General features: G+C 39.5%; 1 protein-coding gene across 1 annotated transcript in view; it reads left to right on the top strand.

The window, feature by feature from the left end:
* Positions 1 to 1,274: 1,274 nt before the first annotated feature.
* Positions 1,275 to 25,775, top strand: part of AKAP6 (A-kinase anchoring protein 6) — a 367,046-nt gene continuing 342,545 nt past the window's right edge. Inside the window, exon 1 of the mRNA XM_021695522.1 lies at positions 1,275 to 1,598. Within this exon, the coding sequence (XP_021551197.1) occupies positions 1,275 to 1,598 (324 nt within the window). The remainder of the gene's footprint in view (positions 1,599 to 25,775) is intronic.

Here is a 25,775-nt window from a genome sequence, read left to right as displayed (position 1 = left end):
ATTTTATTCATTTATTTATTAGATTTTATTTATTTATTTGAGAGAGAGAGATAGAGAGCACAAGTGGGGGAAGGGGGGCAGAAGGAGAGGGAGAAGCAGACTCCCCACTGAGCAGGGAGCCCGCCTGGGGCTGCCTCGTGGATCCCAGGACCGTGGGATCATGACCTGAGCCCTGAGCCAAAGGCAGCTGCTTAACCAACTGAGCCACCCAGGTGCCTCTTAGTTAACATTTTAATGTTATATGTTTCACAGCAATTTATTACTCTTGAAATCCCAGAAGCCCCCCAAAATTTCAATATAACCAAATAATGTAATTTAAGAATTAATTAGATATACTGTATATACTAACCCACATGATTTATACTTTTTGGCAAAGTTTATGTTTGGAATTACTACATGATATATATTTACATAACATATCGTAGAAAGGAGCAACCTCCCCTGAATTCAGCTCAGTGTTTTTGTTAATTAGAACATGTTCCCTCTCTGCTTATCCCATGTATTGAATGTATTGGTTATAATGGCCAAAATGATGCTTAGGTGCTTGTAGTAGAAAAGCCCTAAGTAATAGTGGCTACAACCAGATATTGTTTTTCTCTCAGTAAGAGAAGTTCAGGGCAGAGGCGAGGACTGATACAGTACCTCCTTGTTATCCTGTGGGATCCATGTTCCCACCACCTTGCTCTCCCTTCCTCTACTGGCATACCCCAGAGCATCTCCTGGTCCAAGATAGCAACTGGAACTCTAGCCATCAAGCCCACATTACAGGCTAGAAGAAGGGGGAGACATAGAAGGGCAGAGAGAAGGCCCCTCCTTGATTAAGTCAGCTCCCTTTACGCAGCTCTACAAGCATTCTGTACAAAAGTTCCCCTTACATCCCCTTGGTCAGAACTTAGTCACATGGCCATACCTAGAAGCCATGGAGATAGGAAATGTAGTTTTAAATTCTGGCAGAAATATGCACAGCTGAAAATCAGAATTTTATTAGTAAGGAATGAGGAGAGAATGGATGGTGAGGTAGGCAATACCACATGGTTTTGCATTCCTATTATATGCTGGGTCTTGGGGCTACTATGTAGAAACTCACAACACCTCCTTCTGTTTTTGCTATGAGCTATGGTTTCTTAATTTAGAAATCTGGCTTAATTTAGAAATCCTGTTTCTTCTGCGAAGTATCATTTCTTTATTTGGCAATCTTGTCTGACTCTTTCCTGCTTTCTTCTTTCCTCTTGCCTTTCAGCTGTTTTGGAAAGAAGTGAGGTTTAGACTTCTCCATGTTAACCATGAGCGTGACACTTTCCCCACTGAGGTCACAGGACCTGGATCCCATGGCTACTGATGCTTCACCCATGGCCATCAACTTGACGCCCACTGTGGAGGAGGGTGAGGGAGGAGAGGCAATGAAGGACATGGATTCTGACCAGCAGTATGAAAAGCCCCCTCCATTGCATACCGGGGCTGACTGGAAGATTGTCCTCCACTTACCTGAAATCGAGACCTGGCTCCGGATGACCTCCGAGAGGGTCCGGGACCTAACCTATTCAGTCCAGCAGGACTCAGACAGCAAGCATGTGGATGTGCATCTAGTTCAGCTAAAGGTAAGGAAGGTCTCTGGACTTAGGTCCATGCTAGACAGAAGTCTGAAAAAGGTTGTAGCACCTGGAGCCTGCGTTCTGTAACTTGCAATGAGGAAACCTCCAGGAAGGAAAACAGAATAGCAGATTTGATACACAGGGGCAGAATTCATTCTTTCCTGATTTTACTTCATGGGTTGATCATCTAGAATCAAATTGACCTTAGGGGATAATGCGGAGAAGTGGGGAAAGAGAAGGGCATTTTGGTGCAGTGTCATAGAAATCAGTTTTGAGAATAAAGTATTATAAAAAGGCTTAATGAAAAGACTCTCGCAGGTAAAACATACTGAGCTGTGATTGTGAGTATGGTATATGATTATTATCTTCTGTTGCAGTTGATGCCGCCTTTGTGGCAAAGAGTGGACTCTGGCATGATAGGGGAAGGGCGGTGTTCTCCTTTTAGAATGAGTCCTTTCATCCAGGTACAATGCATCATGCAGAACAAAGGTGCTTTTCTAACAACTCATTCAGAGTTCAGATGTAAAAAAATATCTGTGGCTTCTAGAGCCCTTGAAAAGCCTGACTTTTGTTAATAATGAAATAGAGGTGCTAGTAAAGAGTGCTATTACTAAAGATTTTGGCCTAGGGACCCCAAAGTACAGTGAATTTTGTTCTGTCGTAGTCATTCCTCTCTTCCAGGTCCCTGAGGCAAACACACACTCAGGTTAATGACCAGCAAAGCAAGACAGATTTATAGCCAGTCTGGGCATTGGCCCCAAACCCTAATGGAAATTTCTAGTGAGTTAGATGAGATCCTAAGGAGAATTCTTTTACCTAAGCTCATGCACCCTAAATGATCTGAAACCAAAGACCAAACAGATTCTTGGATCTTAACACTTAAATGGTTTGTAGTCTGCAGCCATCAGTGTGAGAAGAGAGCATGTAGTCTGCAGCCATCAGAGTGAGAAGAGGGCAGTTAAGGCGAGAGAGCATGTTCCCCAAAGCCTAGAGCATGGCTGGCTTAGCCTTCTCAGGCTGGTTCAACAGGTCCTGAGCCCAGCTGCCGCATTGAAGAGTGTCCAAGAGAGGGAAAAAGGGAATTGGGGGAGAGAGAGAGAAAACAAAGCCAGAATAGCAAGGTGTTTGGGCTTCTCCCAGCTTGAGCAGGCCTGTGTGGTCTTTCCACAGGATCTTGGGAAGTAGAAGTTGCAAAAAGGTAACAGAGAGATGGCCAGGAACCAGCTTCAGTGCAAGCCGAGCTGTTCTTCACTGTGGCAACAGGACATGGTGTGTCTCAGTCCTTGATATAGGGTTCCTTTAATCAAAGGAGCAGCTCTCCCACTCCTCGAGGCTGGAGTGAAATGGAAGTAAGGGGGCTCCACCTCACCCCTCCTCTCCTCTGTTCCCCCTAAGTGCACTTACATGTCAATAAGTAAGTAAGTAAATACAGGGTTTGGGGTTGTAAGGAAAATTGACTATTGCTCCCCCAAATCTCTCAGATTTACCCAGAAAAGATGGTAAAAGATTAAAGGAGAATTTGGGGGGGCAGGAAATGGAAATATCTTGAGAAGACTCCACTAAAAATGCTGCTAAGGGCTCCTAAAAACATGAATGTGTCTGTTAACTTAATTACATCAGTAATACATGCAAATTTAAATTTAAATTTCAAACTGGCATGTAAAGTTTTGGTATCATTAACCAGGGTTATGGTTAGTGTTCGAGAAATCACCTCTAGGGCGATTTGCTTGTCTTTTTCTCCTTGGAACTGTCTGTCATCCTCTCTCCTTAGTCCAAAAGCATTTTGCCCCTGCCTCCATCCTGCCCTGTTCCACAATGTGGTCTCTCTCCCCTGCTGAAAGAGGAGCCCCAGAAGGGCAGGAATTCAGCATAGTAATCACATAATAGTTCATCAATGACTGCTAAAGGGATGAATTGAAATTGTTTTATGTTAATTTAATTTCAGGGATTCTGTCATTACTTTTTTTTTTCAATTTATTTCATCAAGTGACTTAACCAGCATTTTCCATTATGTTCTCAAATATTCTGGAATAATCGAGCCCTTCTGCATTGAGCCCAAAGTCAATGAACTCTGGTCAGTGAACTGAGGCCTAATCTATACAAGGATTTAGTTTTGGTCTCCTAATCTGCTTGGTTTAATTTCCCCCTTTTTTTTGTATAATATTTCTTTATTCAATCAAGCACCTCGATGCATTTAAAAGATTTTTAAATAGATGTCAGTTTCTTAGATCTCCACATTGATCCACAAAATAGAAGGGGAACTTGGGCATAATGTTTTATATGTGAAAACACAACAAAACAACTGTGTAGAAGCTGCTCTCAATTAAGGGGTGTGGCAAAGCAGAGGGGAAGGCCCAGCCTGGGCAAGGCCAGCCCTCTGCCATGGGGTGTCCCACCTTGGCTCCTACTGCCTTGGTGCATAACTCAGTTTATTAATTTCCATGAAAAATAACCATCACAGGGATGGGCATGCCATGGCTTTAAGGACCATACAGGTACAGATAATTCCTAAATTTATATATCTATCCCTGTTCTCCCAGGAACCCCAGCTGCCTAACTGACATCTCTAATTGTGTCTTTAAGTGAGCATCTCAAACCAAATATGCCTATTGAAAAGCTCTTAATTCCTCCTGCCCCCATATCTTTCTAATTTCAGTGGAAGGCACGGCACCTTGCCAAGCCCAGATATGACTCCCCAACCCACGCATATGTCTATCCAGAAGTCCCGTGGCTCCATCTCCAAAATATGACCTAAAGCCATTTACTTCTCCCCAGCGCTACTGCTCTCGCCCTAGACAGGCTGCGTGACTGTTTGCCTGGGTTCCTTTTAGAGCCTCCTCTACCACCCTGCACTTAATTCTCCACACAGGAGCCAAAGGAATCTTTTAAAATTTAAATCAGGTCATGTTACTCCCTTGCTTCCCATTGGCCATAATAAAACCCAAATCTCTTCCTGTGGCTCTGCACCTGTTTGGTTCTCTGGCCGTATCTCCTGTTGTTTCCTTCTTGTTCATAAAGCTCCAGGCACATTGGAAGTTCCAAAGGAATGTTAGGCTAGTTCTTGGCCTCAGCGCTTTTCCTGTTCCCTCTGCCTAGCAACTTTCTTCCTCTATCTTTGCCTGGCAGAGTCTGAATCATCATCAAGCAGTCAGGCAGAGGCGCAGCCAAGTTCTAACATCTGGAGGTGCAAGCCTAGGAGAGAGCTGGGCAGGGGTTGTGCTGTGTTTGGTGAAGGGCAAACATACAAAAAAAGGAGCTACCCTCACCTAACTTGTCTTTGTGCCCCACACTCCCTTTCACATTGCTTGCTCTGTCTTGTCATCATGGTCTTCTCTATCATCGTGTGGACATAGAACTTAAAAAATCAGTTGACCCCAAAGATACAAATGTAGTGATCTGAAGGGGCACCTGCACCCCAATGTTTATAGCAACAATGTCCACAATAGCCAAACTATGGAAAGAGCCAAGATGTCCATCAACAGATGAAATGTTAAAGAAGATGTGGTGTACACACACACACACACACACACACACACACACAGTGGAATATTATGCAGCCATCAAAAAATGAATCTTGCCATTTGCAATGATGTGGATAGAACTAGAGGGTATTATGCTAAGCGAAATAAGTCAATCAGAGAAAGACAAGTATCATATGATCTCACTGATATGAGGAATTTAAGAAACAAGACAGAGGATCATAGAGGAAGGGAGGGAAAAATGAAACAAGATGAAACCAGAGAGGGAGACAAACCATAAGAGACTCTTAATCTCAGGAAACAGACTGAGGGTTGCTGGAGTGGAGGGGGGTGGGAGGGATGGGGTGGTTGGGTGGTAGACATTGGGGAGGGTGTGCTATGGTGAGTGCTGTGAATTGTGTAAGACTGTACCCGTGAAACAAATAATACATTATATTTTAATAAAAAAATAAAAATAAACATAAGGTTAGATCCTAAAAAAAAAAAAATCAGTTGAAAAGTGCTTTTGGAAAATGCTCAGGATAGGTTCAGCCTCTGTTTTTGTTTGTTTGCTTGTTTGTTTTTTAGATTCAGCATATAAGTGACATCATATGGTATTTGTCTTTCTTTGTCTGACTTATTTTGCTTAGCATAATGCCTTCTGGGTCCATCCATATTGTCACAAATGGCAAGATTTCATTCCTTTTTATGGCTGAGTAATATTCCATTATGTATATATACCACATCTTCTTCTTCTTTTTTTTTTTTAAGATTTTATTTATTTACTTGAGAGAGAGAGTGAGAGAGAGAGAGAGAGAGCATGAGGGGGGAGGGTTGGAAGGAGAAGCAGACTCCCTGCTGATAGCAGGGAGCCTGATGCAGGACTCGATCCTGGGACTCCAAGATCATGACCTGAGCCGAAGGCAGTCGCTTAACCAACTGAGCCACCCAGGCGCCCCTACCACATCTTCTTTATCCATTCATCTATGGATGGATACTTGGATTGCTTCTCTATCTTGGCTATTGTATATAATGCTGCAGTAAACATAGGGATGTATATACCTTTTGAATTAGTGTTTTTGTTTTCTTTGGGTCAAGACCCAAAGAATAGAAATGGCATTTCTATTTTTAATTTTTTAAGGAACCTTCATACTGTTTTGTACAGTGGTTGTACCAGTTTATGTTCCCACCATCAGTGCATGACAGATTGCTTTTATCCTTATCAACACTTGTTATTTCTTATGTTTTTGATTTTAGCCATTCTGACAGATGTAAGGTGATATCTCATTGTGGTTTTGATTTGCATTTCCCTGATGATTAGTGATGTTGAGCATCTTTTCATGTGTCTGTTGGCTATCTGTATGTCTTCTTTGGAAAAATGTCTATTCAGATCCTCTGCCCATTTTTAATTGTATTATTATTATTATTATTATTATTATTATTATTATTATTGGAGTTGAGTTGTATACATTATTTATATATTTTGGTTACAAACCCCTTATCAGATAGATAATTTGCTAATATCTTCTCCTGTTCAGTAAGTTGCCTTTTTGTTTTGTTGAAGTCCCGTGGCTCCATCTCCAAAATATGACCTAAAGCCATTCACTTCTCCCCAACACTACTGCTCTCACCCTAGACAGGCCACGTGACTGCTTGCCTGGGTTCCTTTTAAAGCCTCCTCTACCACCCTGCACTTTATTCTCCACACAGGAGCCAAAGGAATCTTTTAAAATTTAAATCAGGTCATGTTACTCCCTTGCTTCCCATTGGCCATAATAAAACCCAAATCTCTTCCTGTGGCTCTGCACCTGTTTGGTTCTCTGGCCGTATCTCCTGTTGTTTTCTTCTTGTTCATAAAGCTCCAGGCTCATTGGAAGTTCCAAAGGAATTTAGGCTCTGTTGTGCAAAAGCTTTGTATTTTGGTGTAGTTCAAATACTTTAATTTTGCTTTTGTTTCCCTTGTCCGAGGAGACATATCCATAAATATGTTGCTAAGGCTGATGTGCAGAGATTACTGCCTATGTTTTCTTTTAGGAGTTTTATGGTTTCAGATCTCACATTTAGGTCATTAATCCATTTTGAGTTTATTTTTTGTAAGGTATAAGAAAGTGGTCCAGTTTTATGCTTTTGCATGTAGCTGTCCAGTTTTCCTAACACCATTTATTGAAAAGACTGTCTTTTTCCCACTGTATAATCTTGTCTCCTTAGTTGTAGATTAATTGACCATATAAGCATGGGTTTATTTCTGGGCTCTCTAGTATGTTCCATTGAGCTATGTGTCTGTTTTTGTGCCAGAATCATACTGTTTGATTACTATAGCTTTGTGGTATATCCTGAAGTCTGCATTATGATACCACCAACCATGTTCTTCTTTCTCAAGATTGCTTTGGCTATTTGGGATCTTTTGTGGTTCCATACAAATTTTAGGATTATTTGTTCTAATCCTGTAAAAAATACTATTGGTATTTTGATAGGGATTGCACTGAATTTCTAGATTCCTTTAGGTAATAGGGGCATTTTAACAATTATGTTAAATGTCACTTTCTCAAAAAAGCTATTCCTGACCCTTGTTCTTGAAATACCCATCCCCTTTCCCAGCAATTATCTAGTTCATTATTCAGTTAATTAATTAATTAATGGTTCTTATAACTAGCTATGATTATCTTATTTATTTGTTTACTTGTCTGTGTTAGCCCCAGTGACTTCAAATGTCTAATTCTCCACTCTATCCCTGTTGCCTAAGACAAGAGCCAGGCATTTGATAGGGGCTCAGTTCACATTTGTGGTTAAGTCCAAGTCTGTATGGTCAGTGTCTTCTCTCCTCATAGATGGGCTTACACTGGAAGTCACATAAGGAAGGCTGCTTGTTGGGGATTGAATTAGGACAGAGGCATTGGATGAATCAAGGCCCAAGTACTTTTGGGGTGTTACTTTCTCATCAGGGAGAATCTGAGCAGCTCAGAAATCTTGGAGATCTTGCATAGGAGAATCTGCATGGGGTGGGAATTGGGGGGGTCTAGGTGACTTCTTTCTGTAAGTGGCTGTGCCTGGTCCTCCTCCTCCTACCCACTTTTCTGTCTGACTCCTTCTTTGGTAATGATTTTCTTCAATATGCATATGCTTAGGTCTTTGAGACTTGAAGCCACTCTTTTTCTTTAAAGGTAATTTTGCTTATCTCTGGTCATTATGTTGATCTTAAAGTTTATTCATCAGAGACTACACTTACCAACCTTATTTCCAAGTTCTTAGGGGAAGTTTATTGTAACCCCCAGTATGAACTACAAAGCACTATTATAAAGTTCCCATGTTGGGGGGTGGGGAAGTGATTGTTCTAGAGAGTGAATAAAAACATTTAACCTTAAGATTAAAATATGGAAATGATGCAATATATTATATACTACGTAGTTTTCCCATTTTTTAAAAAAATATTTTATTTATTTATTTGACAGAGAGAGACACAGGGAGAAAAGGAACATAAGCAAGGGGAGTGGGAGAGGGAGAAGCAGGCTTCCCGCCGAGCAGGGAGCCTGATGCGGGGCTCGATCCCAGGACCCTGGGATCACAACCTGAGCCGAAGGCAGACACTTAATGACTGAGCCACCCAGGCGCCCCTCCAATTTTTTTTTAAGCTGAAAATGTCATCCACATATTTTACTTCTTAGTTTCCAGATATTCTTTAGTAAGAACTATGAGAAGCCAGCTGAACCATTTTTAGAAACTCCCCCTCTCCTCCTCCTTCTCTTTTGGATCCAGAAGCTGTGCTGTGTATGAAAACCAGACCGAAAACCTTACAAGATTTTGACTTTAACTGAGACTTCTCGTCTGGATAAATTCATTTGGATACTAAATAGGCAAATTTGGCACCTCTGCTTTCTGATTAACAGTCTTCTTAGAATATATTTGTATTCCTGGAAACATGACAGGGAAGAGGCAAGGCTTAGACTAACTAGCATAGGCTAAATTATATGCCTACATGACAAATAGAAGTTTTAATGTGACTTAGCCGGAATCAGCTCCCCAAATAACCCACTTTAGATAAATTGTATTCTCAGCCACCTCCAGAAAAAGTTTGTGTCTGTTTCTTCAATTTGGGCCTGGTTCTCAAAGTTAGAACATTAAACAGAGACTTTGTTTACAAGATGTTCCGACTGGGCTGTATCCAGACTGAGATGTGCCTGACATCTGGAGTGGATCCAGATACCCAGTGACTTACATGGGGTCTGGAGGGCTTGCTGGGAAAACGGCTTGAATCCTATCTATAGCTGAGGTTGGCATATCAGATGGGCTTGATGGACTGAAAGTGGTGGGGGTCCTGGGATGATGGAGCTCTTGGGAGAGAATTCACCCTCATCATGGGGCAAGGAGTCTGTCCCAGTGCAGGAGGGCATATGGGTGAGGGGGGGAGTGGAGTTTGTGGTAAAGTGTATTTCTGGCCCCGGAGCCCATCCTGAGCAGCCAGCCAGGCAGCATGGGGACTCAGTGAGGGGAAGAGGTTGTGAGTGTGACTTGGAGGACCCATCTTAGTTGACTCTCTGCCTGGAGTTCTTCCCTTCCCTTGTACAGCAGGTGTAGAGGAAAGAGTGTTTTTTCCTCCACTGCTGGAGCATAACTAGCTGAGCTATGCTTGAGGTGGCAGAGGTCTACCAAAGTGGCAGCTGTGGAGTCCAGGGATTGCTGGCCAGGACGGTGAGCAACAGCCAGGGTTGATTCCTGGACACATCTAAAATATGCCCTAGGATTCTCAGAAAATCTCGATAAAGGGAACTCTGAATGAAACTAAAATTCTGACATCAACAGTTTGGAGCTTGGAGGATTCTGGTCTTAATATGACCAAGGGCTACAGCCTAAAACATTCAATTTTACCATCTTTGGGCAGTTTCTGATTTCTAACACATCTTAAAGTTAAGTAAGTACCAATTTAAGATTGAAGAACAAATATCTTTTTTTGGGAGGAAGAGTAGATATTTTTTTCTTTTTGCCCTTTAGACCGCTATTTTCCAAGAACAGCACTGTTTTCTCAATTCATTAGTGTGTTGTGAAATCAATTTAAGGAATTAAAGAGCTAAAACAATGAAATAGAATTACTTGAAGTAAGGATAAATACTGTTTGTGCAACTTGGTTAGGTATATACATATATTACATATATATGTTGGATCATGGGGTAAAATTTATGCCTTTCTCCGAATCAAGGCCAGGACAGGATAGTAGTTACTGCTTTAGACCACTGTCAACTTTTCTCAGTATCTTTGATATATTTTAATTTTGGAACATATCATGCAAGTAAATGTAACCTGGTACTAATTTTTCCAACATCATTGTTTTTTGTACTTATATGGGAACAGAACTCACATGAAATGCCCATTAAATTGGCAACCCTAAAGCATGTTCCAAATCCCAGGAAACTGGAAAATAAAGCTGAGTTTTCTGTTGATAAATATAAAGATGTTAATTTGTTTTTATTTTCCCAAAGCCCAGATTTGTAGCTGGAATCTCTTTTTTGGTTGATGTGAATTCCTTAGAGAGTATTTTCTCAGGGAAACTGGATGCTCATTGTCAAGTGTTTTGGGAGTGTGGCTTCAGTATGGTGCTTATTGGTGAAAAAGTTTTTTCACCAAAAAGTATGCTAAATAAATACTTTTTGATTGTTGAATGGTTAATATATATTCATCATGATTTTGGGAGGTGATCTAAAAGTCTCAGATCTAGCACATGTTTTATGCATGTGAATACTCATGGTTAAGACGTGGGAAAATTAACCTTGGTAGCTTCTGACACATATTACTATGGAAAATCTTTGGGTATGCATGAACCTTAGCCGCATGCACTGATGTATTTAGAGCTCAGGATGGGCACATTAACTGTCAGTGTATCCCAATAAGTCTACCAGATTGCCGAGCTGTGTAATCTTTTTTTTTTAAGAGGGGAAGAGTGGGGAGGGGCAGAGAGAGAGAGAGAGAGAGAGAAAATTTTAAGCAGACTACATACCCAACATGGAGCTGGATGCAGGGCTCTGTCTCACAACCCTGAGATCATGACCTGAGCTGAAATTACGAGTCAGATGCTCGACTGACTGAGCCACCTGGGCACCCCATCTATATAATTTTTAATTAGCAATAGTAGCATGGAAAATGAGGATTATCATAGACTTCACAATTTGAAAGAAACCATGAAAACAGAGTTTAGAGAGATGTAATAAATATCATAAAAGATTTGAAAGTGAGTGTAGTGAGAAAAGTCTGAAGAAATGCATTATTTTGATTAGAGAAGTCTTACTGGGATTTGTTACTTAAAAAAATGGGTTTAATGTCAGCATGGTATAGTCTTCAAGTTATGGAAAGAGTAAGTCATGGGGATGAAGGGTACAGCATAGTGAATATAGTCAATGGTATTGTAATAGCATTTTATGGTGACAGATGGTAGCTAAACTCGTGGTGAGTATAGCATAACACATAGAGATGCAGAATCACTGTGTCATACACTTGAAACTAATATAACATTGTGTGTCAACCATACTTCAATGAAAAAAAATAAAATAATGTCAGCATGAACTATCAGTGAGCAACAATTGTCATCAGTTTCTATGGTCTCAGGAGGTTAGATGTATGTAGGAGCAGTCCATCAGAGGCAGGACACGAGTTAATTCTCTTCCCTTGCCTAGAGAGTTTTCAGTTCTGTAGCATTCCCTGAATGGCTGATATGTACCAGGAGTTTTTATTTACAATATTGTATTTAATCCTTATCATAATTCCCTATCATAGATGAGGAAGTTGAGTCTTAGAAAGGTTAGTAGCTGATCAGCTTAGGAGTCAAACCATGCTTTTTGAGTCTTAATTTGAATATTTTTTCTATTTCAGTGCAGTGGCCTCACACCCTTCTAGAGGTGTGAGAAATTTTGGTGGCTATAAAGTATAAGACAATAAGTTCTGGTTTTCTTGTGTTAGATGTTTAAGATGAATGGATTTGAGGGTGGGGGTTCATTCTTTTTCTTTTTCTTTTTTCTTAATTAAGAAGAAGATCCAACCTGTGTGTATTTAAATTCATCACCAGTAGGAATGTGAGGGTTTTGAAGTGGGATGTAAATGAAATCCTGGGGTCCCTTTGAGTCGGAGTTTTCATAGCTATTCTGAACTAGGGAGAGAACTTGTTTTGTTTTTGTTTTTGTTTTTTGTTTCTCTTCATTATTTGCTGCTATCTTGCCCCTTCAAAATTTTATATCTCAAAGAGGAAAACATGTAATCTCACTAAAGTGAAATGATATCAAGGTGTGAATTGCTAGTATCCTAACATGGAAGTGGGTGGAACAAGAGATGGACATCTTTAATAAGAAATGTTGGGGGCGCCTGGGTGGCTCAGTCAGTTAAGCATCTGCCTTCGGCTCGGGTCATGATCCCAGATCCTGGGATCAAGTTCCGCATCAGGCTCCCTGCTAGGCCAGGGGCCTGCTTCTCCCTCTCTCGCTCCCCCCTGCTTGTGCTAGCTTTCTCTCTCTCTCTGTCAAATAAATAAATGAAATCTTAAAAAAAAGAAATGTTAAGAAATCAAATGATTTCTAGGTGTGGCATGTATAGAGATAGTGGTTCTTATCCTTGGCTGCACAGTAGAATCTCCTTGGAAGCTTTTAAAAAACCCACTTCCCAGGCCGTGTTCTAGACAGCTACATTAGAATCTGGGTTTAGACCTAGGCATCAGTCATTTTAAGGATTCCTCAGGTGATTCCAATGCAGGCTAGAGCTGACAACCCCTGGAAGATGATTTTGAGCAAAGGGCTTTTGGATACATTTCACTTGGTCAGTGCATTCTCCCATTCCTCCCAAAAAGACAGCCAGAGTTTTAAAGTAACTGATTTAGGAGCAAAGACTCCTACATGACTTTTTTGAACTTTTTCAGTTTCTCAAGTGACCTCATAAAGTTAGTAAAAACAGTGAGAGGGAAGGGAATACATCCATACCAGATACCAGCCCGTATGTTTTAAATGTATCAATGTTATTCTCTTAAATTTTTTATAAATGAAAGAAAACTGAATACAGATAAAGTAAATGTTTCTCTCTCATGTAATTCATACAGCTTTTTGAATTAGAAATTACTTTACAGAGAAGTCTAGGCACAGGGCTGACCACCTATAATTGTGCAGACTGTATATAAATGTCACCTTTTGAAGTTGTGCAGTGCACCACCTGCACAACTATCCATGGTTGCCTTGTATAGGCGTGGGAGATAGCTTGAGCAAAGGTTGCTTTAAATATGAAAGACAGAGGGCTTCTTTCCCTGGAGCCAAGGAATGATGAATGATATATATTATTGGAGTTAGTGGAGACACATTTTGAAGGACCATAAATACTTTGAATGCCTCAGAGGAGTCTGGGCTTGATTCAGTAGTCATAAAGACATCTACAAAGAAATACCGTGGTAAAAACTTGTGTCTTAGGATGAGTTTGCGGTATGTGCCTGGTGGTCTGGGAAGGGGAGAGATGTGAGACAGCTATGAGGCCATTTGGTAAATGACAAATGGTGGCTGGCTCGGGTGGTGGAAGGTGGAAACAAGAAAAAGTCCATCAGACCAGGTGGCTGATGCAAGGCCAGAGAGGCCGCGGGGGGAAGTCAGAGGTGACTGGGATTCTGTGGCTGAATCTGCCCTTATCAGACTCAAATTGAACTGCTGTGTCTATTATCACTTTGTGTTAGGGCTAAGGGCTGTATTTCTTTGTATAAATGTGAATAGAATAAAAAGGAACAGAATAGAAATCTCTCCTGTGTTCGTTTTAGCCGTGTGGCTGTTATTAGCGGGCTTTTTTGTGTAGCTGCTTCCATTGTTCTGTGATAACTTAATGCACCAATTTTCTTCATTATTTGAATGAGGCAAATTTGCCAAATATATCATTAAATGGAAAAGGAATGTATGAAATGAAAGTGGAAAGTGATCTGCTCTTCTCCTGAAGAAGAGGGAAGGGTTATAACAATTACTGGAGAATTGGTTCACAAGGAGGGAAACTGACCTTAGGCAAATTATGAAGAAAGTCTTCAGTGCTTTCTTGCAGTTTCCCCTCTTCTAGAAACCTACTTTCTATTAAAAGACCCTATAAAGTAATAAACCACAGTATTAACAGTGACTACAGCTCAGACTTTTGCTTCTGCAAAGGAATATTATCACACTGGCCAAAGGCATCCATCTCTGTAATTGTGGGAGTCAGGTGTTAGTGACAAGGCGGGGAGAGATTTCTTCAAATAACACCACATAGAAGACTACCTCCTTTATGCGTGCTCTGGGCCCCCATCCTGGAAATAACTAGGATTGAAATGTTGTTTGAAAAAATAGGTTAAGTGCAGTATTTACCTCCCTTAGCTTTCAGCTGCCCTCCCAGATAAAGTCCAAATGCCTGGGCATCGCTTATAGTTGCTTCCAAGTCTGGACCCAGCTGGCCTATTGTGTCTTCTGACATTTCCTTTCCTGCACCTCTAAAAAGCCAGGCCCTTTCAGAAATCCATGAATGGAACATGGTTTCTCTCTTCCTGGGAAATCACCTCACTCTTTACCCCAAAATTCTGTGTCTGGGAAAATAGTTGCATATCCTTTGAATCTCAGTTAAAAGGTCACCTATCTGGTGAAACCATTTTGAAGGTCAATCTGGTCAACCCTTCTGTAGATTCTCACCATATTTTCATATGGTGCTCACTGTAGCATGGTGGTAGACACAGTCTTCAATTTGAGTTATGAGGAATCCTGTTTTCTCTACTTGTCCGAGCTTAATATATAGCTTATGTTAGCATGAAATACATTTCCTTTGATTAGTTTGTTGATCTAATGGAAACCAATTTACTTAGACCTGTGAATAATTAGCAGATCTTACTGAGGGAGAGTTAGTTCCCACATCTATGATGGAAATCTGAGGGCATGCATATTTTCATTTTGTTTGACCTTTGACAGAACATCCTGGACACTTTGCACTTTAGGGATATGACTTAGGGGGAAGAGCCTCACCTCAAAACACTATTTGCAATTCTAAAAGTCATGCATCAATGAACATTTAGAGGTAAATCATGTTGGTAATGAAAACTTGATATCATTAAAGAATAGTTACTGCAAGGAGACATTCAAAGTTGAGATATTTTAGTTTCTTTGGGTTTTTTTTTTTGTACTGTATTTTGTAGACAAATATAGGATTTATGTAAGTGGGTTATCTTGTCACTGTTACAGCAAAAAACTATTAAACAGCTGTGTAGACTTGATGATTTGCTGGGTTCTTCTTTAAATGTGTTAACTCGAGTAGTTCTCCCTGGGGTATATATACCTATCTGTTGGATTCTGGTGTTCTACAATGAGTAATGAGTTAGATAAACCAAAATGAATCTAAACTCTGCATGATAAATACAGTAACTGACATTATTTTGTGTGCGTATGATTATGTGCTTTCCTTTCATTTTTCTTTTTTCTGCTTCTTTTGATTTATATGTATCTCTTCTTAATTAGTTATAAACCTATATTTTTTAAATAATATTTCCTTTTAAACTTTTATAAATTAAGTTGTAGGTATGTAAAATGTATTATATTAGAAAAACCAGTGAATTTTCTTCTCAGAACTGGTGGACCTCTGTTCTGTTATTGTTGTTTATTTTAGGTTTTAAAATAATTGGACTTAGTTTTTCCTACAGATCTACAAGCAATTATAATTTTTGTCTGCCACTGGACCATAAATAAGAATGAATATTTCATAACTGTTTAATGTGGTTATTCTAAAATTCAGGACATATTTTAAAATGCAGTCCCATAAATGTGTTGCAGGTTTCCAGAACAAATTTACTAATTGCTTAAGGCACAAGGCTTTATAGAGACTGTGCATTTATTTAATATAATTTTATGGTCTCCACTTTTATTTTAAAAAGTGAATGTAGTGTATTTTATTTCTCATTAAATTTAAGTTATTTCGTTTCACTTGGTCTGTTATTGATACTTTTGTAGATTTATTGGTCAAAGATAGTAAAAAAATCCGGTGATTGTGTTTCCCTTAGATCATGACCCCTGCTGGACATTGCCACACAAATTCTAGACTCCTAGCCATTCTCCTCCACATCGAACTTAAAATCAGTGATCCAAGGCCTAGCACACAACTCTTCTCTCCGCTGTAAAGCCTTTCTGGGTGCTCTCAGCCCATGCTGCTCAGAATTTATTCCCTTGATCCATAATTTAGCGCCAGTGTTTGTTATCTTGCATTTTTATTTGCTTTTTCATATTTTGTTTTCTAATTTCCTCAAACAAGTCTAGAATTTTTTTAAGGGAAAATTCTCCCATTTCCTCTGTGTAAAATTGAAGACATTTTTGGTCAGCCAACTGACTGAATCCTCACATTATCATTTTTAACTTTCCTTTCTGCTCTAAGTGGCATTAGCATGCCAGGGAAACCATAACCTCCCAAGGATATTTCAGTGAAATAATAAAATGTATTCATAAGCATTTTTAAATTAGGATAATTATTCACAGAAATTTTGGGGTTAAGTCTTGGTCAAAACAAGCAGAATTTTGCTGGAATTAACTCAGGGAAGAATTTGACGTTTTTCCTAATAAGAATGAAGTGATGGGTAACCTTAACTAAGTTCCTTCAAAGACAAGACACTCTAGTTAATATAACCCAAAGTTTGGGCCAAATTAAATCTTTGAGTCCTATGCAAGTCTTTTATCAGTTCAATTCTAATAAATCTCCAGTGTAACACATATTCATGTTTGAGAGGAAGTGGCATTATGAATCTCTCCATCTTGGACTACTTGTCCAAGGACTACAGCTTAATATTCATTCACCTCCATTCTCTGTCCACGTGAGAGCTGGTATGGGAGTGTGCTCCCTCATGACATTCACTTTAATACCTCCTAGAATGCGAGTCTTGGTTTCAGAGGTTAAAATAGGTACGCTGACATAAATCAGTCCGATATCTACTCATACCCTGCTTTTCCTGCAGTAAGGAGAGCACAGGGGGAGGAACTAGAAATGAAATACATGGACATCTTGATTTATGACGCCTAGGACCAAAGGTCCTCTTGCAAGGGAGGTAAAGCGCCTATAAATCAGGCGAGGCTGAATGGCTTTTGTTTGTAGTTGGATAACAACCATGCCTCAGTGGCAGCTTCTCTTTGTTTTCACCTGCCTGGAGTAGACCCCGAATCTGGTGCCCACATTCTGTCACTAACCTTATGATGTGACAGTGCTTGCCTTTTGGGGTCTCAGCTTCCTCATGTGTAAAAGGAGGGAACTACAGGGCTCTTTCCAGTCCTAACATTTTGTACACCCAGAACAAGCTGTAAATTCTGCCAAGTTTGTGGCTCCGCTCCTCCATTCTTCTCTTGCAGCATCTGGACGGGGACTCTTGTTTGCTCTTGAAGTTCCTCAAGTCCTTTACTCTGCTAATAATAATACTAACCAGCTACCTGGCATTTATGCTTTGCTTTCCTCAGAGTGGTTTGCATACATTATCTCAGTTCATCTTTACAATAGTGCCTAGACCTCTGTCGAAGACCTGAGGCACAGAGAGGTTAATTGACTTGCCTAAGGTGGCATAGCTTGAAAATGGTAAAGCTAGGAATAAAAATTAAATCTTTATAGCTCTGAAGTCTGTTAACCCATTTTTAGATTAGCCATTTCTTTCAAAATACGATAAAAACTGTAAACTGTCTTCTCAAGACATTGCACACACATGCCCATCATATTCTGCATACTATTTTAAGAGACCCTTTGAAACCCATCCATGGGGACTCCAAGTTGACTCCTGTGGTATATATCACACTGCTCTTTCAGTTCACTCTTTCTTGATTTCAGAATGGGAAGATTCAGAGGGAGAAGGAAAGATGGAAAACACATAATTGATTCCACAGTCATATTTAGTAGAAAATAGCCTCCTGGGTTCTTGTTTGCTTAGTTTTTTTTTCATATGCATGAACATCAAGGGCTTTGGGGGAACCTCCCAGTCCAGAAAGATGGTGGGATTGCAGGAGAGATCTTCACCTGGAAAAATTTACTTCCCAGCCTGCTCTATAATGCCTGAATATGCCCACCACAAAGGCTTTCTTTCCATAATTACAGACAAAGCATTCAATGTGTCAGTGGGATAAGAAATGTATTGGCTTACATTTGCATCAAGAATACATACCAGAGGCTTTCTCAGAAAATGTTTTTTTGTGGAGGAAGGAGTTCTGGGCTCATAAAAGACTAGAGGGAAGGGAAAGGCTTCAGACAGAGACCTTACTGGTGAATGGACAATCTTTACCTTGAATCATATGGCTTCAGGATTACTAATCTCATCCAAGCAGAAGCAGCTAGATTCTAAGCACTGCTTAGACAGTTGAAGATATTCTGAAAACTGGGTTGAGGCTATCTTCTAGAATTTAAAGGGCAAATTGGGATATGCTGGTCCCTTTTTTTGATAGTGGCCCATTTAGTTCAAGCTGCCTCAGAGATTTCAGAAGCACGCTGGAAACAATGAACACTTACTGCCTCGTTAGTATCAACCAGCTTACTAATGCTGGGATGGGACTTTCTCAAATCCGTGACAATCACTTGTCACCTGCCCTCATGCCTTCCCCCTTCCTGCTGGCCCAGTGCTGGGAGTGAGGCAGAGTGGAAAGCCCCCAGAGTTTGGAGATGGCAGGCCTGGTTCTGCTCCTATCTCTGAGACCCTCTAGAAGTTAGATTCCAAGCAATTCAGTGATTTCTATGAGCCTTAATTTCCTTACCTGTAAATACCTACGTCTGAAGGCTATTGTAAAAATCAAGTAAGGTCCTTCTTTGGAAGAACTTGGAGGTCTCTCAGGTGTTACTTAAATGTCAGTAGTGCCGGTTATGGTTATTTCCCGGTCCAAACACTGCTTGCTGCATTTGTGACTCTGGCAGGGGGAGTTGACAAAAGTGTGTATGTCTCTGTGTGTTAGAGTTGTGGGAACTGTATATACTTCCAGTTATAATACACTTTTCTATAATAAAACATAGCTTTAATAAACAAGGCCTACAAGGGGCAGGACATATTTCATTTGACATTTTTAGTCAACAGAATGAAATAAAAAACAAATTTGATTTTATATTATGCTGAAAAATGTTCTATGGTATATTAGCATGCTTCCTTCCCAAATTTCAAGTGTGTAGTAGTGAACGTTACCTAAATCTTTTTCAGGATTAAAGATATTGCAGCTTTTGAGGTTATGACTTGGAACATCATTTTTACAAAATAATGTAGATTTAGATATAGTAAGAGATTTATGCTTAAGTTTTCTTCTTCCTTCAATGTCCTTTTTGGGGATTTTTCTTCTCCTAAAATGTGGAATATGGGGAGGATCCAGTTAATTGAGGACCTAGGTTAATTACAGTTTTACTACTAAGACTGCTACAATTTGGGGTGCCTGGGTGACTCAGTCGGTTAAGTGCCCAGCTCTTGATTTTGGCTCAGGTCATGATCTCAGGGTCGTGAGATGGAGCCCCGAGTCGGGCTCCACACTCAGTGGGAGTTTGCTTCGGATTCTCTCTTTCTCCCTCTCCCTCTGCCCCTCCCACCTGCACTCCTGTGCTTGCATGAGCTTTCTCTCTCTCTCTGGAATAAATAAATCAATCTTAAAAAAGAATGCTACAGTTTGGGCCAGTTTGGTCTTTTAGAAGGCATCTTTAAATTCCAAGTACAGGGAAAAAAGTCTCCTATATGAATATGTTTACATATCTTGTTTATAATAGCACAGTGTTAAGAAAAACACAAATGAGGAAAGTGATATTTTATGTGTCTCATAGTCCAGTAGTAGAAAAAAAAAATAGTTGACTCGGGGAAAAATGTTGCTTTAGATTTGCAAATAGATTGGAATCTGGAAATACCTGTGAACTAACAAACAAGCATCCCTTCTTTAACCTTTAGCTAGTTTGTCTGATATATCTAAGACTAAATTTTATACTGGCTGGTATATAAAAAAATAAGGTATTTTGTTCTGCAGTACATATTGATGTAACCAATATTCATAAGTAGAAAACATGAACTTCCTAATCACTACAAATCCATTCAGTCAGTTGAATAATTTATCATCCTTTCAAAAAATCTGGCGCAGCTTTCAATGCTCCAGCTTCTATTTTCTGCTTCCTTCCATTTATCACTCTTTCTTTCTGGTCTGTTCTACAGAACCAGCACAAAGGGCATAGCATTCTTGGCATAAAGCTCTTTATTTGCTCATGTGAACCACTATCTAGGAAACTTGCCAAATTAGCAGAATCATGCTCAGGTATGGAAAACACGCGTATGAAACACAGACTGCTCTCATGCTGCAGGCACGGCAGCTCCTCAGATTAACCTGCTGTGGAGCAATTTACTCCTGTGTCTTCTAGTTGTCTTCTAGGCGCAGGTTTGATGTTTAAATACAAGATTGTCTATTTTTTTCCTGATTATAAAGTAACACATAGTCATCAATTAAACGTCACTGTCTACAGTGCTGTCCAACATGGTAGCATTAGCCACAGTGGCTATTTAAACTTAGTTAAAATTAAATGAAACTTAAAAAAAACCCTCAGTTCCATAGCCTCACTAGCCACATCGTAAGTGTTGTTAGCGGCAACTGTATTTGACAGCATGGAACATTTCCACAATCACAGAAGTTCTATTGGACAGTGCTGATCGATGTTTTAACCTGTACTTTCTTCACCCCTTTTCCTTAATTTAAGGGTGAGTGTGGCCATATTTCCATTTAATTAACTGTAGCGCTATGCTATCATTTTTAATGCTGCCTAGTAATCTACGGCCTGGACGTGACTGAATTGATTTGTCTAGTCTCCTAATGATGGATGTATAGCTTGCTTCTTTTTTTTCCTCCATAACAGAAAGTGTTGTGTTTATTATCCTTGAGCATGTATCTTTCTGTACTTGTCTAAAACATTTAAAATTTGAATTGCTTGTTTAAGGCTCTTCCTGTTTTATGTTTTGGTGCATATTGCAGAAACTTCCGTGCAGATGCTATATCAGTAAACATTCTCTTGGTTGATTGTGAGGGAGACATTCAGATCTACTCGGGCAAGTCACTTAACCTCTCTAAGTCACATTTAATTTTTCTATTCACAGCAGAAAGAATAATAACACTTGTCTTACTGAGTAGTTACTAGGAATGAAATAATGTGTGAATACTTTGAACAAATAAAAGGAAAGTGCTACTGTATGATATTTACATTATTAAATTACCTGTTGACTGTAAAGATGGAAGTCAGGGACCCTTAATCCTCTGCAATCTAGTTTAATGCCCCAAATAAGGAATAATGGTGGTGGTAACAGTTGAGAGAACATGCCTTTGAAGACCACATCATGGGAAAGGGACCTCTGGCCTCAGAAACATCATTTATTATAGTACATATAAGTATATCAGTATAAAGGTAGGATTTTCCCTACAGAGACATTTAGAGAAGTGAGATAATTTTTGTTAATGTTAGAGTGGGGTGAAACCTGAGAGATCATCCTACGCCAGTCCTCATTCTGCAAATGAGAAAGGAGAGGCCTAGAGAAGTTAAATGAGTTCTCGGATTCACACGGCTAACGAGGGCAGAATCCAGGTTAGACCCCAGTCTTCTGATCCTCCACGCAGAGTCCTTTCCCGTACAGCCTGCAGGTCTAAATGATATAGGCAGGAGGCAGCAGGATTTGTACTGTCCCTCAGATGAAGTGTTAAGTCAGTTGCAATCTAGTTTGATAACGAATATTTATCTAGAAATTTATTCTTGAAATAAATGCTTGTATAGGCGAACTGGGCTATTTGAGAGTCGGGCTGCCAAATGCTTATTAGCTATTTGAAAAATAAAAAAGCTATTGAAATTAATTTAGTTGATAATAGAATTTTTCTAACAGACTCAGTAAGCCAAATTACAAATCAAATCTGTCTCATGAATGGCATCTAAGTTAGACAGCATTGCTTAGAAACAAATTGAGGAAGCTCTCAGAGTCTCTGTCTTTGCTCATCTCTGAAATTTAAACTGAATCCCTTCATTTACTTTATGACTTTACATAAGAAACCATAAGTACAGAGAGCTTCAAGTTATGTGGAAGATTTTGATCAGCTTGCAAAACCAGCCATATGGCCGGTCCTCCCCACACTGTCTAAACATGCCTTCTGAGTCCTTTCCCTCGGTGTGTATGCCCGGTTGCCTCCCTCAGCATTTCTCTTCTCACTGACTTTTTTTTGACTGTCCAGTAGCTGCTAGCAATAAATAACAGAGAAATTAAGGTTGATGGCTCTCTTCCTATTTGCATCTGGGTTTCTAAGAAACAGTAAGAACTCTTAAATTTAGAAAGGGCAGACCCCCCTCAGTGAGTCCTGCGCTGGATTGTAACTCAGTGAGAGTGCTTGTCCTTCTGCAGGAACTGAAGACTGGCAAGTTTTCTGGGCAAAGCATACCTTCTCACGTGGCCATGCCTGACTCCCACATCGCAGGGCTTTCCATACAAGCCAATACTTGGTCTTGTGCTTGCTAATATAAAGCAGGAGAAGATGAGACGACACAGTGTAATGACTAATGGTTTGCTGGAACAGACCAATAGAGAGATAAAGTACAGTGAAAACTTGATTTTTTTACATGAGATGAAAAGATGCAGATAATACACATTTTTAGGTACTTAAAGAGCTGTTTTTTATTTTACATTTCTTTTTGCTATAGTTAAAAAGGCCTATAATTATAGATCTGGAATGGATTAGGTTATTTTTCCCAACATAAATGCTTCCTTATGTTCAATTGCTTTCCTTCTTTTTTCATTTAAATGTTTGTGTTTTTCTTGAATATAGAGCAAGTGAATAGTGTTTTTCTTGAATATGCAGCAATTGAATGATGTGGATATGAGAATTATCCATTGGAATAGTGTCTCGGTGTACTTGCCAAGTAGTCATCAAACATGGTGTACTAAAATTCCCAGGAAGTTTTCTTGAAAATAAATTTGCTTGCCCTCTCCTTTTTATTGAAGCAAAACTGGTTCACGCCAAAATTTTCCTTTGTGATGTTGATTCTAGGGAAAAGCATGATGAGCTTTATAATCTCTGTCCCCTTTATCTCCTTCAAGAGACTCTGATCTGTTTTTGTCAGGGCTGTCCTATTTTTTAATTACATAACATTTGTAACCTGTCCCAACCTACTTTAGAAATACTTGAAGTATAAATCCCAAACAAATGATTGAGTTTGCTGACTGTCCATCTGCCTACATAAAATGGGTTGGTGGGAGAGGGTGATGAGTGAAAGCAGGACATTCTGGAGTGGCTCATTTGGTGAGAGTAAGGGACAGAGGAAGGGATTTTACCTCATCTTTTTTTTTTAAAGATTTATTTATTTATTTTAGAGAGAGAGAGAGAGAGAGTGCAGGGGGAGGGGCAGACGGAGAGGGAGGGAGAGAATCTCAAGCAGACTTCTCACTGAGCGGGGAGCTGGGCTCAATCTCACGACCCTGAGATCATGACCTGAGCTGAAACCAAGAGTTGGACGCTCAACTGACTGAGCCACTCAGGCACCTCTACTTCGTCATTTTTTAAGGGTAAAACTTTGGGGATTTTTGTTTTGTTTTGTTTCCACTTTTTTAGTGGTGGAGGAGCACATGTAGAGAAGAGTGATATACATGAATTTCAAAAATTTAAAAGTGATTAAGGATTAACTTTTTTTATGATGTGATAAATGAATGAGAATATTTTACTATAAAGTAGATACAATAATATAAAGTAGATGTAAAGTAACTAAAGCTGTTGGGATCTGTGGAAATTGGTCTAAATATTTATCATAGTGCTTTATACGAAAGCCATATTCACCATGGTTTAATTTTAACGATGAGCAGTCTTTGAATGCCATATAGTGCCATAGTATTTAATTTGGCAAATCCTTGAAAATGAAGAACAAAATGGAAATATTGTCTTTACTTCCCAGAAATGTAGTTCAATTTTAACTTTAAAAAGAACAAAAAGTAGAGATTAAAATTCTTCTTTTTTACAAAAACCAAAAACCAAAATACAGAGTAAAAAGCTATAATATATAATATTATGTAAAAAAAATCAGCAAATACAACTTTTTTTCAGAAGTAAACATGCAAGATTTTTTTTGTTTTAATATCAAATAACAAAAATACAGAGCTGATAGCAGCCTTTCAAAATGAATTATGCTCTCATATTGAAACAAATAACCTCGGTGGCTATGAAATCTAATTAACCAAGCTTATATTGTGGCTTAATAATGTTTGTAAATGGCTGGGTCAGCCTATCTGTTCCAAAATAAGTACCTCAAATTGTCACGTGTCTGTAGGTGGCAAACAGGACTGGTCATGACAAGAGTCAGAGAATTTGATCATGTCCATGGACCTCAATATAACTCTTTAATGGACTTGCTACTTCCTTAGTACTAATAGTTATATGCATTTTAATCAAAGATATTATCTTACTGAAGAGAAGGGAATAACACATTAAGAGAAATAATTTAATATGAAGAAAATCAGTGATCTTCAACCTGTGATTTCCAAATAAATGATACTCTTTAAACTACTTGGAGAACTTCAAAAAGCCTAATGGAAATTGTACATTTATATATAGTTGTACATTATATGGTTTTACAGACTGACATTTGTTATTGCCTTCTGTCTAAAATGCTATCAAGCCAATGAGGTAACAAACACGTTTTATCTCATTTTGGTCAGGGAGCTCTGAGAAGCAGTTGTATTTGTCATTGAGTAAATGGAAAAATGGAAAAATAATTTCTAAATATAGTTAGCTTGTCCAACAAGCACAGTCTTTCAAAACATGGGGTTTATGGTGGGAAAGGATAAGATATAATGAGAGTTAACAAGAGATGTTTCTTGGTGAAGATAAGGTTGAAGAACCACTGAATTAATCTGAGTAGGGCTTGAGGAAATTCGCTATGGAAGAGGTAGGTATTGATCAAGTGGGGGAGGGGAAGGAATGAAGTTCCCCTGGTAATGGGCATTTTTAGCAGTATCAGGTGAGGTCATGAGGATTCTGAACCCTATTTTACCGGCTTCTCAGTTTGGCCCTCAAATGGCCCCGGTGTGGAGTGAAGGCCGCTCAAAACTAGAAACTTGCCATGGCTAATTGAAAATTCTCTATATAGCACATATGGTGAGAACACATCCCTCCCCCTCACTCTCAGCCCTGGGTTGGGGCAGGCAAAATTCAGAAATCCCAAGCTTCCTGTTAATCTAGGATCTTCAGGATCTCAACACAGTGGTAGACAAGAGAGTGAAACTAAACGGAGAGATATTTGTGTGATGACCACACTGGAAATTCTTCCCTGTGTGCTGCCCCGGCTGACATTCTGATAAAGTTCAGGTGTCTGGTGAAGCTGCACAGAGAGAGCCTGGTCTCAAGACCACATGCTTCTTACCTACGTCATAAACATGAAATTTCTGAATTATTTCCTGTTGGCATTTTCATCTCTGTTCAGAGGCCACAATCCTTAATTACATAATCGGGACCCAATTATGCCAAAATAGAAAATTAAAGCTTTTCTTGTCCATTCACTTGCCTGAAACCTCCCCCCCCGCCCCTCCCCCCAGGCAACTTTGCAAGGCTGACCTGGTCATCATTTTAGCAACTCACAAATATTTACTTTGTGATTTAGGGATGCTACCAGTTTTGCTACAGATATTCTCTAGTGATCAAAGTCACATCTTCTTCGATTTGCCTGCTTGATAGCAAGTGTAGTGTGAATGAAAAGCCTTGACAAATATGTGGAAGTATATAAAAGAAAGTTAACT

Source organism: Neomonachus schauinslandi, chromosome 9 (assembly GCF_002201575.2).
Source record: "Neomonachus schauinslandi chromosome 9, ASM220157v2, whole genome shotgun sequence".
NCBI lineage: Eukaryota > Metazoa > Chordata > Mammalia > Carnivora > Phocidae > Neomonachus > Neomonachus schauinslandi.
Note: the sequence above shows the minus strand (reverse complement) of the source record. Positions and strands in the feature narration are given on the sequence as shown.